The 16,170-nt window shown below is 38.5% G+C and overlaps 1 protein-coding gene across 2 annotated transcripts in view; it reads left to right on the plus strand.

Moving 5' to 3' along the window:
* The window catches only part of AFF4 (AF4/FMR2 family member 4), a 96,420-nt gene extending 80,332 nt beyond the window's left edge, over positions 1–16,088 (plus strand). Inside the window, exons 14-22 of one of the 2 annotated variants that reach the window (XR_005526264.1) lie at positions 1,771–1,865; positions 2,485–2,548; positions 2,673–2,809; positions 3,067–3,138; positions 4,310–4,403; positions 5,238–5,281; positions 6,481–6,701; positions 9,994–10,783; positions 13,350–16,088. Coding sequence is in view for 1 of the 2 variants with exons in the window: in XM_039221380.1 (XP_039077311.1) it covers positions 1,771–1,865; positions 2,485–2,548; positions 2,673–2,809; positions 3,067–3,138; positions 4,310–4,403; positions 5,238–5,281; positions 6,481–6,701; positions 9,994–10,121 (855 nt within the window). In the remaining variant the exon portion in view is untranslated. Of the gene's footprint in view, positions 1–1,770; positions 1,866–2,484; positions 2,549–2,672; positions 2,810–3,066; positions 3,139–4,309; positions 4,404–5,237; positions 5,282–6,480; positions 6,702–9,993 lie in introns of both variants that reach the window. The other variant, XM_039221380.1, reaches the window with a different exon arrangement.
* The last annotated feature ends 82 nt before the right edge of the window (positions 16,089–16,170 follow it).

Genomic DNA, 16,170 nt, shown 5'->3' on the forward strand with positions numbered 1-16,170 from the left:
CCATAATGATTCAGAATATTCATATGTTGTTAGTGGCTCAGTTGTTTAAGCGTCTTACTCTTGATTTCGACTCAGGTCATGATCACTACAGGAAATTAACATCCACTACTAAACTGATATCACATGCATATACTTTTTATATAAGGAAAGTATATTAAAATACCTAGAAAGTTTTTAAATTCATTTTTAGCAATAACTTCAGTTTTCCTTCAGTAAATCTAAACATAAGCACTGTGGAAGTACTTTCAAAACAGAGGGAAGGCTGTTCTTGTAATGTTACATTCCAACATAATATGGAGGAAGCCAGTTCATAAACATGTAAACTTTACCATGAAGAGCTTAGTATTTTCTCAAATCTCAGGATTTTTATTGTCATTCTTTGAGGTGGGTACATGCTGTACTGGGTAAAACTGAAAAGTTGTTACCGTTTAAGAAAAGAAAAGAAATGGTTACATGGTTCATTTTCAGTAGATTTTTAAGTAAAAGAGTAAAATTTATTTTAATTGGGTTTACTGATGTTGAAACATTCATGTATTTGTAGTATAAATTCTACTTATTTATCTACTTATTAACTTACTATGTTTTATTATGGAAAAATGTGTATAGGGAAGTAGTTCAAAAGACAGGATCGAAGTCCCGTTATAAAGGGCTATGTTTTTTTTTTTTTTAATTTTTAAATTTTTTAATGTTTTATTTATTTCTAGGAGAGAGAGAGAGAGAGACAGCGTGAGCAGGGGAGGGTCAGAGAGAGAGGGAGTCACAGATTGAAACAGACTCCAGGCTCTGACCTGGCAGTCAGCACAGAGCCCGAAGCGGGGCTCGAACCCACGAACCGCGAGATCATGACCTAAGCGAAAGTCGGACGCTTAACCGACTGAGCCACCCAGGCGCCTCTATAAAGGGCTATGTTAATAGGAGGTAAGAAGGCTAGACTTTTAAAATGTGACAGCCTCAGGGGCACCTGGTGGCTCAGTTGTTTAAGTGTCTTACTCTTGATTTCAACTCAGGTCATGATCTCAGGATCATGAGTTTGATCCCTGCATCTGGCTCCTCATTGACAGTACAGAGAGCCTGCTTGGGATTCTCTGTCTCCCCGTCTGTCTGCCCCTCCCCTGCTCACACGTGCTCGCTCGCTCTCAAAATATAACTAAAATAAACATGAAGGGAAAAAAAGACTCTTAAAAACAGATAAAATGTGACAGATCTGGATTTGATCATCCAAATTCCAGGAATGCCACTTAAAAGCTGTTTCACCTTGGGTGAGTTACCCTCCTCGCCCCTGCTTTTTGTTTTGTCCCAGTAGCAGTACACATTTCATAGGGTTGTTGAAGCCTTAATGACTGGGCTCAGTACTTCGTGCCTGGTAAGTAGTAAGCACATAGTTAATGTTCGGTATTATTATTGCTGTTTCATCGACCAGTAATCATCAGTAAATTTTGTCTTAAGCAGTACTGCTATTTTGATAGTACATTTGTGTTTTCCTTATGTTTTAACAAGTGCCTAGTTCAGTCAGTGCCTGGTACATCATAGTAGACTTTGCTATTAGAATGAATGTTTTGGTGATATAAAGTGGACCCATTCTGTTAAAAAGGACTTTTACATTCTGAAATTGAAAATTTTTATAACAGGGAAATTAATTACTGATGGCAGTGGAATTTTTTAGTCCTTTTTACTAGTGGCTCAAGAAGTACTTCCAATTTAACTTTAATCACCTCAGAATTTTCAACATACACATTTTTTAAACATTATTTATTTATTTTTTTTGGTCAGGAAAAGGCTCCAAATAGCTCCTCGAACTGTCCTTCGTCTACAGCAACTTCTGATGCCTCTAAGCCTCGGAGAACAAAGCTTGCCTTTGATGACAGGTAAGATCAATGTTTTTTATGCTTTGGAGAAATCATTCGAGTCAGCATGTAAGAAACTTGTTTAAATTCCTATTAGTGACCAGAAGAATTCATACTTGTGTTGTGATCCACAGAACATTTAGATTTTAATTTGAAAGGCATCCACTAGTCCGTGTGTTGCTCTTTCACCTTAACTCCATGACTCCTAGGGTACGTGAATGGTGGATCTTCAGGTAGAACCTGACAGCTGCTGGTACCAGTATTTAAAATGAAGCCTTTCTTAAATGAGGAGGAGCAGTGTTGGGTTTTTTCCCCTCCATTTTGATAAAAGGTTATTTTTCTGACTCACATTCTATTTATTCTAAATCTTTCCAACAACTTGGGTAAATTAGTATCTAATACTAGGGAGCTTGATTTCTGTTTTCCTAAGTAGAAAATTTGCCATGAGTTGGCTAAAACGATCTATGGTCTTTAACCCAACAAACACATTTGTTAGAAAAAACTGAAGTGAATGTTTAGTAGTAGGTCATGTTCTTTACTTGAGGAGACGAAAACTGAGGGATGCTAGAAACTAAAAGTGAAAAGTATTATCTTACGAAAATATTTACCGTTTCATTTACTATGAAAATGTACATTGCAGAAATTATTCAGCAGACCATTATTTACAAGAAGCAAAAAAGCTAAAGCACAATGCAGATGCATTGGTATGTAAACATTCTCACCTTTATTTATTTATTTATTTAATCGAATTAATTTAAATCTTCATTTGTTGTTTGCTTCCATAGTATATCAGTGTATTTCTCACCACCTTTATTCTGCTTTCTTCAGTCTGATAGGTTTGAGAAAGCTGTATACTATCTGGATGCTGTGGTATCTTTCATTGAATGTGGGAATGCATTAGAGAAAAATGCTCAGGAATCCAAATCCCCATTCCCTATGTATTCAGAGACAGTGGAGCTCATCAAGTAAGTGGGAAAATGTGCTACCATGTCATTGGCAATCGTATTTCTTTGGATCGTCTTGGAAGGGGCTGCTGTAGCTGCATGTAGTATAGCTAAAGAGGATGCTTCATCCTTTATTGTATTTGCATATGGAGGACTAGATACTTCAGTGGGTATTTTTGCCTTTATTTGTTCGGTTCTAATGTTTTGAGGACCATGGAACTCAGTAGATAAAGGTGAAGTATTATGTTTTGTGTCATCTGTTTGTTGTTTTCTCACAGGTACACAATGAAGCTTAAGAATTACTTGGCACCTGATGCTACAGCTGCAGATAAAAGGCTCACAGTACTTTGGTAGGTGTTGGGTTCCAGCCTTTGCTGGATGACAGGCGGTTCCAGAGTAAATTAGACTGTTTATGCCCTTCGGAAAGTTATCCTTGAATCCGCCTTTCGTAACCCAGTCATAAGTCTATTCTCGATGGGTAAAGTAGAAAATAACTGAAAATTCCTACGGAAAGATTTTAGTTGTTGTCAGTCCCTGATCCATTGCCCTCCTGGAAAAGCCTTGATAGAGTAAGACTGAGTAGAGTTCTCCTAGTGTCACATCGCCCCTTTTCCAGGCACTTGTTTTGGTATCATCTCTTGTTATTGTTATATCCTATACCTTTCCTTAGGGAGCAAATGTTTAACATGCTCAGAATAAAGAATGTGGCTTGTTGGCTTGATCCTAGGGAGATATTATCAATTCGTTTGTTAAAAGCATTTACTTTACTGGGCACTGGATTTAACAGCTAGGAATGTAGTGTGGATAAGCTGTGGTACAGTCTTCTTTGTTGTGGAGTCTAGTGTCTAGTGGGTGAGGAGATGGAAATTAGTCAGATAATCACACAAGTATATGAATTCAGTACTTTGAAAGAAAAGTATATATAAGAGAGTAGGGTGTAGGTAGGGACAGCTGGTCTTCAGGTAGAGGGGACATGTGCAAGAGCTGGGTGGTGGGAGGAAACAGGAAACTATCGAGGAACTAAAAAGACCAGTGAGAAGTGAAAGTGACTGGAGAGGTAGGAAGTGGTGACCGCGCAGGGCTTCGGTCAGCCATAGTAAAGCTTACTTGCGTTGCTGCAGAGTTGTACTATACATAGTGGAGTTTCCTGGTTTTGGTTGTTTAGTATGAGATATTTATAATTTGATCTAGAGATTCTGCTCCTCAGTGATTTTTTGTTTTTTTTTTAATGCATGTGTCATAATGACATGTTGGTATCTCATGGGTGAGGTTTTGATTTTTGAATGTCAGCCAACAGAAGACTAGTCCTTGGTCTCGTCCCCTGCTTAGGGTGTGTACCACAGGATGTGTACCATAAGAGCACATCTTCCAATTTTGCCTGAGGGTCAGTGTCATTGACCTTGTGCCAAGGTCTGTTCACATGAGCCCGTCCTGTGCTCTTGCACCATGCAAAAGTTGTTTGTGCAGATACAGCCGGAGTCTGCTGCGCTGGTAAATAAGCTGCCCTTTTCCGTTGGCCAGCCTGCGATGCCAGTCTTTGCTGTACCTGAGGCTGTTCAAACTGAAGAAGGAAAATGCTCTGAAGTACTCAAAGACACTGACAGAGCACCTGAAGGTAAGTGTGAGAAAGAGGATGGTCCGTATCCTAGGAGACCAAATTTGTAAAGACTGCTCTCCCGGCCCCAGAAGTGCCTTCATGTTTTGCCTGCCACAGTAAGGAACTACTTCTTGTTGGCGAACTTGCAAATAGGTTTGGGATTTCTTAGGAAGCTTTCAAATGTACATATATCTGATTGTAGAACCTGTGTAGCCATAGGCGTAGCCCTTACTAACAGTTCAGTAGATGTAGCCTCTTTTTATCGTGAAGCCTCATTTATGCTTTGCAAATGGTCTTCTGTTTTACTGCCACCCTTCCTTACACTGTTTTATTAATTTCCTAAACTGTCTATGTTTTTTCCTGACAGCACCACATAAATCTTCCTAAAATCCTGCCCTGGTTCTTAATTGGAACCCTTCAGTAGCTTACTTTTGCTTACAAGCTCAGGTCCAAGCTTCTTTCCCTGACCTCAGAGCCGTCTCTTTCTCTTGTTCCTTATCTAAACCTCTGCTCTAGAGAAACTGTGTGGGTCACATCCATTCACTTTCTTGCAGCCTTTGCGCATAGCATGACTCACCTCTTCTCAGTCTGTCTGCGTGTTACTTACTCTCTTAAGTCTTACAGAACCCCCAGCTCTCCACTAATTAGTCTTTGTGTTGCACATTTATATACACATACATTCTCTCTCTCTCTCTCTCTCTCTCTCTCGCGCGCGCGCGCGCTCTTACATTTTAGGTTCTTAAATTTGTAAAGATTCTTAATGTCAGTTCTGGCCCAGTGCTTTTGAGTATATGTAGTACTTCAGAAGTAGTGGTTTTTTTTTTTAATTAATTACATTTTATTTTTTCACAGAATTCTTATAATAATTCTCAAGCACCATCACCTGGCTTGGGAAGGTAGGTAAATTTTATTCTATAATGTATTTTTTGTGACAAAATTATTTATTTTTGTGTAAAAGTAAAATAGGTAGGGTCTAATTTCCAAAAATGGAAAGATGACAATTTTTTTAAAAAAAATTATATCTCTAATCAAGTATTTCTTAAAGTTTTCATTTTTCTGTTTATTTTTTACTAAGTTGAAACTATGGTAATGAACATAATCTTAGAAAGAGTAGAGAGAGGATATTTCACCCAGAGAAATCTGAGTTTTTTAACAGCACCTCAGTCCTTCTCATAGTTTAATTTTTACAGCTGTTTGGGTTTTTATCACGGTGGGATAATCGTGGCTTTTCGTCCTTCCCCATGTGACCCCCCAAAGGAGGAAAATTGCCATGAAAGCTTTTTTGTGTGTACATTTTCTACTCAGTTATTATTATTATTATGTTAGCTGACTTTGTGTCTTTTCCTTTGTGTATTTTCTTAATCAGATTTCTAGTGCTAAAAGTGAAGATAAAAATATTCTTAACAAATAGCTTTTCCTCTACCCCACCCCCAACTTTTGTTTGATTTCCCTGTATTTTATTTTATTTATTTATTTATTAATGTCTTTGGCATTTCCACAAATTTTAGTACTGCTGAAACGAACCTGTCAGAGTTCAACATGTGTTTCCTAAGAAATATTTAATCGACAGGAAGCTTGAGATAATTGCAGTTGATTGAGAAATCTGTACCTCTTTGTCAGCTTTGAATAACTTGGTTAAACTAGGAAAATACCTACAATAATGGAGTTCAAAATAAGACGTTCCTGTCTCGTACCACAATTTTCTTGTGTTAAATGGCAAATTCCACCCAACTTTCTGTAAAAACAACTTGAAAAGTACCTGTTACGTGCCAGGATAGATGTGTTGAGCTGGGAGTGAGGTGATCTAACTTCTAAGTCTTTGAACTGCTCCTAGCAAGGTATGTGGCTTTCTCCATTCTTTCCCACCAAAAGGTGTGATTTAATATTTATTGTGTTTATTAAAACAAAGAGTCTAGATAATTAGGGGATTTAGTGAGCTAAGTATTTAGAAGAAATTGTACTTCTCTGGGAACTCTTCTAGTTTCAAAGAATCTTTAAATTTTAAAAGCTCTCATGGAAGAAGAGCCAGTAGAATGCTGCTTTCACCGCATGCACTGTTTTCACACTAGTAAGCTCCCTGTTTCTGTGTGTGTAGCAAAGCTGTTGGGATGCCTTCCCCTGTATCTCCAAAGCTGTCGCCGGGCAATTCAGGAAATTACTCTTCTGGGGCCAGTAGCGCTTCAGCAAGTGGTTCTTCAGTGACCATTCCACAGAGGATCCACCAGATGGCAGCCAGCTACGTTCAGGTCACGTCCAACTTCCTCTATGCCACTGAAATTTGGGACCAAGCCGAGCAGCTTTCCAAAGAGCAAAAAGGTAAGAAGGTTTCTGGAGAAACTTTGAAGGATGAAATTGTCAAAAAGAGCTTTTGTGATCCAGTTAAATAAGCGTCTGATCTGCATTTAGTTTACTGTGCAGTCTAGTGATGATAATGACCGTTGCTTATCAGTCGTACTGAATGTATGAAAAAATACCTTTCACTGTACTGGTGACACAGACTAAACTAAAAGCAGGTTTTGGTCTAAGACACCTTTGTTCTGGCATGTTAAGGACAGCTCCAGTTATAAAAGTAATAAAATGTATGTTCTACTCTAGGATGAGTGACAGTAAATTTGACTTGGGCATCGGGTTACATGCAGACATTTTGTACATGGGGATGTTTAATATATAAGCAAGCACATTTAGGGGCTCCTGGCTGGCTCAGTCAGAGGAGTATGTGACTCTTGGTCCTTGGGGTCATGAGTTTGAGTCCCATGCTGGGTGTAGAGATTACTAAAAGAAAAATAAATAAAACTTTAAAAAAAAAAAAAAAAGGCACGTTCATATTGGATTTTTAGGTCTGTTGAAAAACTTACATGGTAAAAGAGACTACAAAATAAATCATTTTGTGACATTATTCAGTTGTAGGTTATTTGAGACTTTGTACCTTATGTTTGTTATGTCTCAAACTAAGAACATTGAGATATAATAACATGTTTAAAGATCCTAGGGAAGAATCTCTATATTGTGCCCTGAAATTAATATAACAGTGCTATGTTAACTATACTGGATTTTAAATTTAAAAAATAATAAAATCCTAGGGAAAAGTACTGTATAAACACCCCATCGTATTTTCATAGTTGTTAATTAGCAAATCTGGCAAGTGTGGCCACTATTCAGGTAGATCCTTTGTAGACAAACACTCCATCAGTCAGTCAAGTGTCCTTTTGTCACAGCGACTTAAATATTTGTTATATAAATCAGATGAAGACGAACACCTCCTATCCCTAAAGAGGGATAGTAGTAAGGGAAAGGTAGAAGAGGAACCCCAGCATCTAGCATTAAGTTGTGTTTCTGAAAACCTAATTTTTTCTTAAAATTTTAAATGTTGTCAGTGCTGCTCAGGAAAGGTGACAAAGGCAAAATTCTTATTAAGTCACTCCTGCTTTACTTTATATCTTTCTCCCTGATAACAGTTTTCCGGCTTCATTGTTCCTTTTTGAAATCTTTCTTCTTTCATTTTTACTTTTTTGCTTGGTACTTTTCAAATGTTGACTGAAGGAAAGATAATGATATCATGAACCCCTGTACACCTTGCACTTAACTTCAGCAGCACAGTATTTTGCTATTCTTACTGCATCTCTCTCTCTTTCTGACTCCTGCTTTTCTTTGCCCCTGGAGTATTTTAAAGCAAAAACTAGATGTTATAATATTTCACCCCAATGTACTTTGGTGTATGCATCCTTGAGTGATAAGGACTTTTCAAAAATATGATCACCGTGCCTTTAACACAGTCACCAGAATTAATAGTAATTCCTTTCTGTCACCTAATGCCTAATCTACCATCCAGTTTCCCTGTTGTTGCAAATATGCTTTTTTTTTTTTTTAACAGTTTTGTTTGTTTCCAGCAGAATCCAAACATCCATTGATCAGTCTCCTCCTCCATTTTTTGATGTTTTGGGGGGTGGGGCACTCTGCCATTTCTATTGAAGAGAAAAGAACTCATTCTGGATTTGACTGTTTCCTTCCTCATGGTATCCTTTAACTTATTCCTCTGTCCCCCTTATTTCCTTCGTACTGATTAGTTACCTCTTGAGACTAGATTAGATTCAGGTTCATTATTTTAGATAATATTTCATAGGTGGTACTCTTTATTTCCGTTTATATCATATTATGAAGCATGTAATTAATGGTTATCTCTTATTTAGTGATATGAGGATTTGACCTTTGATTAAATTCAGGTGATTTTAGCCTGACTCAGTTTGCTCTAAGATTCCCTATTAAACTCTAACTTCTTTTTTTTTTTAATGTTTATTGATTTTTGAGAGAGAGAGACAGAGTGAGAGTGGGCGTAGGGCAGGGAGAGACGGAGACACAGAAACGGAAGTAGGCTCCAGGCTCTGAGTTGTCAGTTCAGGGCCCGACTCAGCGCTCAGACTCACAAATTGTGAGATCATGACCTGAGCTGAAGTCGGATGCTTAACCGACTGAGCCACCCCTTAAACTTTAACTTCTGTTTTAACATCCATTGATGGTCATTACCTATATCCATTATTCCACTTAGGAAATAGGAATTGGTCTTCTGATATTCCTTCTGCATTTTTTAGGTGGCATTCTATAAAGAAGACCTTTTTCTCCTCACTGTTTGATTGTGTCTTACATTGTTTGAGTAGGGTCAAGGTCTTCATCATGAGAATGACCCCATTTTCTGTGCATCTTTACCATCTGAGTCCTACATCCCTCTCTGTCTTCTCCCAAATTTGCATCAAGATCAGATGTTAGGATACTTTCATTCCCTCCTCCTCTGCACCCACCTCACATGCATATCAACATGTATTTGTTCACATAGGAAGAATCTTTTCATTTCCATCTCTTACTTTTTTTTTTTTTAATGTTTATTTATTTTGGAGAGAGAGAGAGCACATGAATAGGGGAGGGACAGAGAGAGGGAATTACAGAATTTGAAGCAAGCTCCAGGCTCCGAGCTGTCAACACGGAGCCTGCTGTGGGACTCGAACTCTGAACTGTGAGATCATGACTTGAGCTGAAGTTGGATGCTCAGCCAGCTGAGCCACCCAGGTGCCCTTATCCCTTATGTTTTTAAACCATACTGTCTGAAACATGGGATTTAGTTTATCAGTGTTGCAGGGTATGTGATTGTAGCAGAAAGTTTGGATACAGGCTGTCCTGAATGTCTGACCTCAGAGGAGCTCTTTTGGGGAAACATGCATAAACATCGTCCTTTTTTGCACCACTTTCTTCTTATACAAAAACGATAAATAGAGACCGTTCTGAGTACATTGTAGCACTAGGTCTCCATTTTAGTAATGTATACTGCAAATTAGCAATTAATAATATCCATTAGTGGAATTCTGCTTTTAAGTCTAACACTTAATTCCTAAGCATACAGTTCTGTGAATCATTTCATGACTTAGGGAAAATAATATAACTTGAAAGACTGAGACTATGGGATGGTTTGTTCTAAAATGTGAATAGTCATCATTTTAGTGCAGAAGGGGATCATGTTTTGACTTCATATGAATACTGCTTTATAGTCTAGATTCAAACTTTTAAAGCAATGATTCAGGAGAGTGTGTGTATCATTGAATGACTGTTTTTGGTTTTCTAGAATTCTTTGCTGAACTGGATAAAGTAATGGGCCCTCTCATCTTTAATGCGAGCATCATGACAGACCTGGTTCGATACACCCGGCAGGGACTGCACTGGCTTCGCCAAGATGCCAAGTTGATATCTTGAACTGAACACATTCTCGTTGCCTCTGATTTTCTCCACAACACTGTGTCACATCACGAAGGAAAACTGCCATAACATGCCACCTAGTCGACACTAAGAATGAGGAATGGTTTTTTCCTCCCCGGTTCATGTGTTGTTATTTATAACCCAAAGCCATGATGTCAGTTGACCCCTTTAATATTCCCAATATGAAAAATTATTTAAATGTTTTTAAGTCTGCAGCACATTGCTAGGACAGTTTCGGTGATCTGTAATAAGATTGAAAGTCCAGTTGCAATTCATAACTAATCAATTGAAATTCTATTTATTTTAATTTTTTTTAAGTTCCCAGATTGGGGCTAGTGTAAAACTTAGTTATTTCTGCCTATGAATTCACTCTGTTAAAAATTTAGCATAAATTTAATGTAGGCATTTTTATTTATATACTTTTGGGAGCTTTGTTACCTAATGTCTTTTTGTGGTAGCTCTTCTAAGAGTTAGAGTTGGTTCATCTAAAATGTGGACATGTTCTTTCTGTACCTACTACCTGATATTATTTTAAATCTTAACTACAATTTTATTGCAGAACTTATACTTAGTATTAAGGATATTCTTCTACACATGAAAATCATTTAACTATGAGAAGATGACATTCTCCAGAGAGAAGATGAAATGTGTCTGATTCGGTATGCATTACTTCAGGAACTGTGAATGTGTGTGAATAACACTATAGCAATCATAAGGTGACTATAGCTTGCATTTAATGCATTACAAAAGAGGGCAGGCAAACTTTCTAGGAGATGGATATCGTGTGAAGGGTGTCACAAAAGACAATCTTGAACTTCATGGATTTTGCTAAAACCATGTGTTCTTTTTTGTTGCTAATAATTTGACTGTTAATCGAAACAGAGCTAGTTTGAGGAACAAACGATGATCTAGCTCCCGGGGATTGCTGCCTAGGTCTCTTTCGGTGAGGATGTCTGAAGGGTTAAATCTCTCTTCAGAATTCTTACTTGTAAAATGTTTCTGCCACACTAGATTGTGGGGCTCTCACGGGAGCACGCAGTGACTGATGCAGGAGTGGGCCGGAGCTTTGCTGTGTGTGCTTTTGCCATACAAAGTGCAGTTATGATGCCTGAGGTAGAGATGACATTCTCCTTTTAAACTTGTCTTGTATTGACTCCCTTTGTATTATGAGGGCCCCCTCACCAATGACTTGTGTTTCCAATGGGATCAGAAAATTCACACTAGAAAAGTATCTAATTTGGTTCAATGTTAGCTCTCTTGGGAAGGGGAGGGAAGCAGGGGTAGAGCTTCAGAAGCCAGGTCTGTTAGAGTTGTGTATCACAGTACCTTTCCCTGTGAGGTGCATGTAGGCGTCAAAAGTGAGAAACGTACCGTCTGTCATGCCCCTATCGTGTGCCCCTATCATGTCTGGTGTGCCTTAAATCTTACCTTTGAATGAAATCTTTATGGATTGTTTACAGATGAAGTTTTACACTAGGACCAGATCACCCACGTGGTTGGTCTTCAGCAGTAATAATGTTAAATTCTCTTTTCTTTTAATCTTCCTTTAGGGTCACATAAAGATGAGTGATGTCAGAAAAGCTAAAGCTTTGGTACATGACTTTGTCTAACCTGTTGGGTGATGCTGCTTCAAAAAATAGTTTATCCTTTTCCCCATTCCAAAAATGAATCCATCCAATCAGCAAAAAGGATTGCCCTTCTCTTTAGAGATGATTGCTAAGGTTTGAAGCGGGAAAGAAGGGATGGAAAATCTCCCGAGCCCAGTGGTGCGGTGAATCCTCTGTGTTTGAGTCTTCTTTACACTCATTTCTGCAGCTAGTGAACCTTCATTGTCCCGTGGCTTCAAATGTACAGAGCGTTTTAACTGTTTTGTACCTCAGGTTGTTTTTGCATGTCACTGAAGATTGGAATCTAGAAATTTTGTTGAATTTAACCTTTTTCCCTTAGAGAAATTGCCTCTGAGATCTTTCTAACTTCATCTTAGTATGTTTTAGGAGCAGTTTTCTTTAAGAGGAAGACTTCTCAGTGATCTAGGGTAGTTATTGAGAAACTCAGCCCTGTTAAGCAAGTAGTTGTATGTCCTGTCCTTCTCTGATAGCTCTTACTCCGATTCTTTAATTTGCAGTGATGTCTTAGAAATGGACAAAGTGTCCTCTGAGCTTTTTATACTTTTCAGCAACAGCAGCCAGCAGGGTACCTCTGTATTCCAGTGTGTTCTAATCTCTTGTGTGTCCTGAAAGGCAGCGGGAGTATTTCTCGGGTCACACTGATCTTTGGTTAAAATATAGTTTCCTGCATGTTTTACGGTGCTGCTCTAAGTTAATTCTCTCTCTAAAACTGTTCATTCTTAAGAGAATGAATTTTTTAAGCTTTTCGTCATGGATCGATTTTCCAACCAGGTGGTAATGGGCAGTGGATCAAAATCATATCCTGAATTATTGAATTTTTAATGTAATAGTCTGTGGAAACACCACTCCCTTCCCTCTGTGTCCATCTCCTCCAAAGTTGTCTGTGTCTCCATCCACTCCAGCATAGACTTTGGACTCCTTTATAGGCCACCGTTCCTCCTTCCTCAGTAGGTGTCTTCACTGTTCTCTAACCATTTAAACCTGAATTTGACAAGTGGCTAAAAACTTACTTCATCTGAGACTTGTACTTAATATATAGTTAATTACAGAAGTAGCAACTATTAAAAAAAAACTCTGCTGACTGCTCTTTAAGACCACACTTGTATGCCAGGAGGCAGCAGCCTATACCACTGGACTCTTCACAGGCAGCCAGTGAACAGTGGATGAAGTTGTCACATGGTAGTTTGGCCCGGCCCTGCCTGGGCAGGGCTGTGGGGAGCACTCTCCTCCAAGTGATTCAAACTTCCACAGTCCAGTCTGGGGCCAGTCTGGCTGGGAAGCATTCAGCCCATTTCTTGCCTCAGGGCCACCTTTTCCCGGGCAAGTACCAAGAACTTACTTTATAAGAGATGAGTACTTCAGATCAGTCTTCAGCTGTAGTTGCTGAAGAGTGGAGAAGCTTGACCAGCACTCAAATTTGATTGGCCAGCATAAAAGCAGTGTAATGTGTACGTGCGCCCACACGTGCCTGTGCTCCGGGTAGCTCTCACACCCGTGGGCCCGTAGGCACCTGGGCTGCGCTTTGCGTTCACTTGTGGCTTTATTAGATTCACTGTTGTTGTTGTTTTTAATTGTTGTTTGTTCCTTTTTCTTAAAGAAAGGTTGAAGCAGCTAGATCAGACAAGCATCATTTTGTACTTAATGACAGAAACTTTGGGGAATTACATTCACTGAGCGAGCTTGCATTGTGAAGCAAGAGCCTGCAAAAGGCACCTGTTCTACAAGAAGGTTCTGGTTCTGGAGGCTGGCAGCATTCTGGAGTCTCAGAGCGGGGAGTGGTTGCTGCAGTCGGCGATGCCTGATTGTGCACAGGAGAGGTACACTGTGTACTCTTCTAGGTGTGAAGGTACACAGCTTTGGATTTTAAAATTATGTACACATACACACTTTATATATATGTATGTATGTATGAAAACATGAAATTAGTTTGTCAAAAATGTGTGTGTTTAGTATTTTAGCTTAGTGCAACTATTTCCACATTATTTATTAAATTGATCTAAGACACTTTCTTGTTGACACCTTGAATATTAATGTTCAAGGGTGCAATGTGTATTCCTTTTAGATTGTTAAAGCTTAATTCTATGATTTGTAGTAAATTAACTTTGAGAATATATTTGAGCCCTTCTGTAGTATAATAGGGCTCTTACAGGGTGGGAAGGATTTTAATTTTCCAGTTGCTAATTGAAGAAATGGCCTCATTATGTATTTTGAATTATTGGAGTTTGCCTCTGGGTCCCAGGAACATCTAATGGGAATGACTTGTTTTAGGTAGATTGTGATGATTTTTTTTTTTAACCTAAGTAAATCGGGAAGCAAAGCATTTCACGTTCACGTAGACTCCTATAACTCCTATTCCCTGGTTATGTGGAACACACATTTCATTTCAATTTTCATGTATTAACATGTTGGAGAGGCAGACTTTTTTTCCCAATAATAAAAAACATTGCACATCTAAGGTTGCTATTCAGTAAAATAAATAGAGATAGGTGTCAAATTATTTGGAATACGTAGTGACAAGAGGCCAAGTGGGTCATGTTTTTTTGTGAACTTGTCTTTCACGTACTCCGTAATAGAGAAATTCAGCTTAGACACCAAGACCCGAGACCCAGGCTGGCAAGTGACAGAAGGAAGTTAGTAGTAGTAGGTAAAGCCCAGGCCGATTCTGTTCACTTGAACCGTATGGTTAATTAGAAAGAAGTCACTGTCTCTAGAAAAGCGATGGAAAAATACCTACATCTCTTCTTTTTGGTGGAATCTGGTTACAGAATATGGCATTAGAGTTAAGTCTAAACTGAGTCTTACAGATCTGTAAGCATCCTAAAATAGCAGCCTACCATAATCATCACATAATGAAGTTGACTTTCAGGATGTCAGCACTGACCTCTCCGTGCCACCATTGCTCAGCTAAGCAGAAATTGTCATTCTTAAAAAGAAACAAACAGAAAAGCTTTCTAAATGAGCATGGAAAAAAAAAGCACCCACCCAGAAATTCTAGTAATATGCAGTTTTTGACCTGTTACTGCTTCCACGTGGGGTTTCTTTTCAGCTTTTAACCACTGGAATTTTCTCCCGGCTATGTTCCTCTCTGGAAAATATGTTTGGAAATGCTGCCTTTCAAATCAATGCCATGGTTATCCATATTGTTGAGTTTGTTGTTGCTGTTCCAGAAATGTCCCCTTTTTATAACTTTATGCACACACCTGGCAAATCATTGACATGAGCGTTCAACAGTACTGGGGTTTGGGGGGGTGGGGCGGGGCTCACCAACAGAGCTGGCCCGAATGGCAGTGCCTGGAAAGGCACTACCTTAGAGGACCAGATGTGAGGTTGGTTAGCACGGTTATGAAAATTTCTGTCTAGCCTCCGTTTTAAGTGGTTTTAAGAAATTTTGTATATGGAGGATGGAAATGCTTATATATTTATTGAATCCTTTTATCTTATTTGAAATTAAAGTTATTTGGTGAATAACGGTTTGATATTTGGGGAGGGTTTTGGAGGGGAAGGAACGCCGCTGATAAATTAAAAGCCTTGTTGATTTTGCAGAAAGGTACTGTTAGTGTCTGATAGGATGCCTTTGTTTTGTACATGATCCAGATCTTTGTTTTACATTTCTTTTATCCAAAATATTTAGGCATCTGACATTTTCAACCAAAATTTCAATTATATACTGTGATTTTTATTTGTTGCAATACATTAAAATTTCAGAGGTACTTTGGGGCTCAAAAGCTAGGATTTCTAAGTATGTGCATTTCACATAATAAAGCTGTTAATGGTGAGCAAAGTATTATATACTAACTAGATTTTTCCACATCTGTATAGTATATTATATGTATTTTGTGGTATTGAGATTATAGAAAGTTTAGAGTGTCAAACATGCGTTTAATGTGTATTTTTAAACAAATTTATGGCAATTAAAATATTTGGAGACAAGGGTATCACATTTCAATTTGTAAAGATCTTTTTAACTCTACTGTGTCATTAAGATGCTTTGTATAATGCCAAACCATAGCTGGAGAAACTAAGTTTAATAAATATCAAATAGATTTTCTGTATTAAAGTTTATAAACACTGTGCTCTTTAAACTTCTTCAGCTCTTACTCTGCATTTTCATGTAATTTCTCTTCTGTATCTTAGTGTCTGCTGCTTCTCTGCTTGAAGAGTCTGGTCCCCAGTCCGCCTCTCCTTTTCTGATGACAGAAATCCTGAACCTGCTGCCATGGGTCCTTTTGCATAGATCATAGTTCGTCCTGCTCCAGCAGAACTCAGAAGAGTCTTTTCTGCTGTTCTTGGGAGCCTGGGCTTTTGTGGTTTTATTAAACTAGAGTTTTTCCTTCCAGTTCTGCCTCCTGTTCAGTCTTAGGCCAGACTTGGGCCCACCATCAGGTAGCAAGTGCCGACACTGCCGATCTCTGAGGCCT

Source organism: Hyaena hyaena, unplaced genomic scaffold, assembly GCF_003009895.1.
Source record: "Hyaena hyaena isolate Hyena2069 unplaced genomic scaffold, ASM300989v1 scaffold_978, whole genome shotgun sequence".
Lineage (NCBI taxonomy): Eukaryota > Metazoa > Chordata > Mammalia > Carnivora > Hyaenidae > Hyaena > Hyaena hyaena.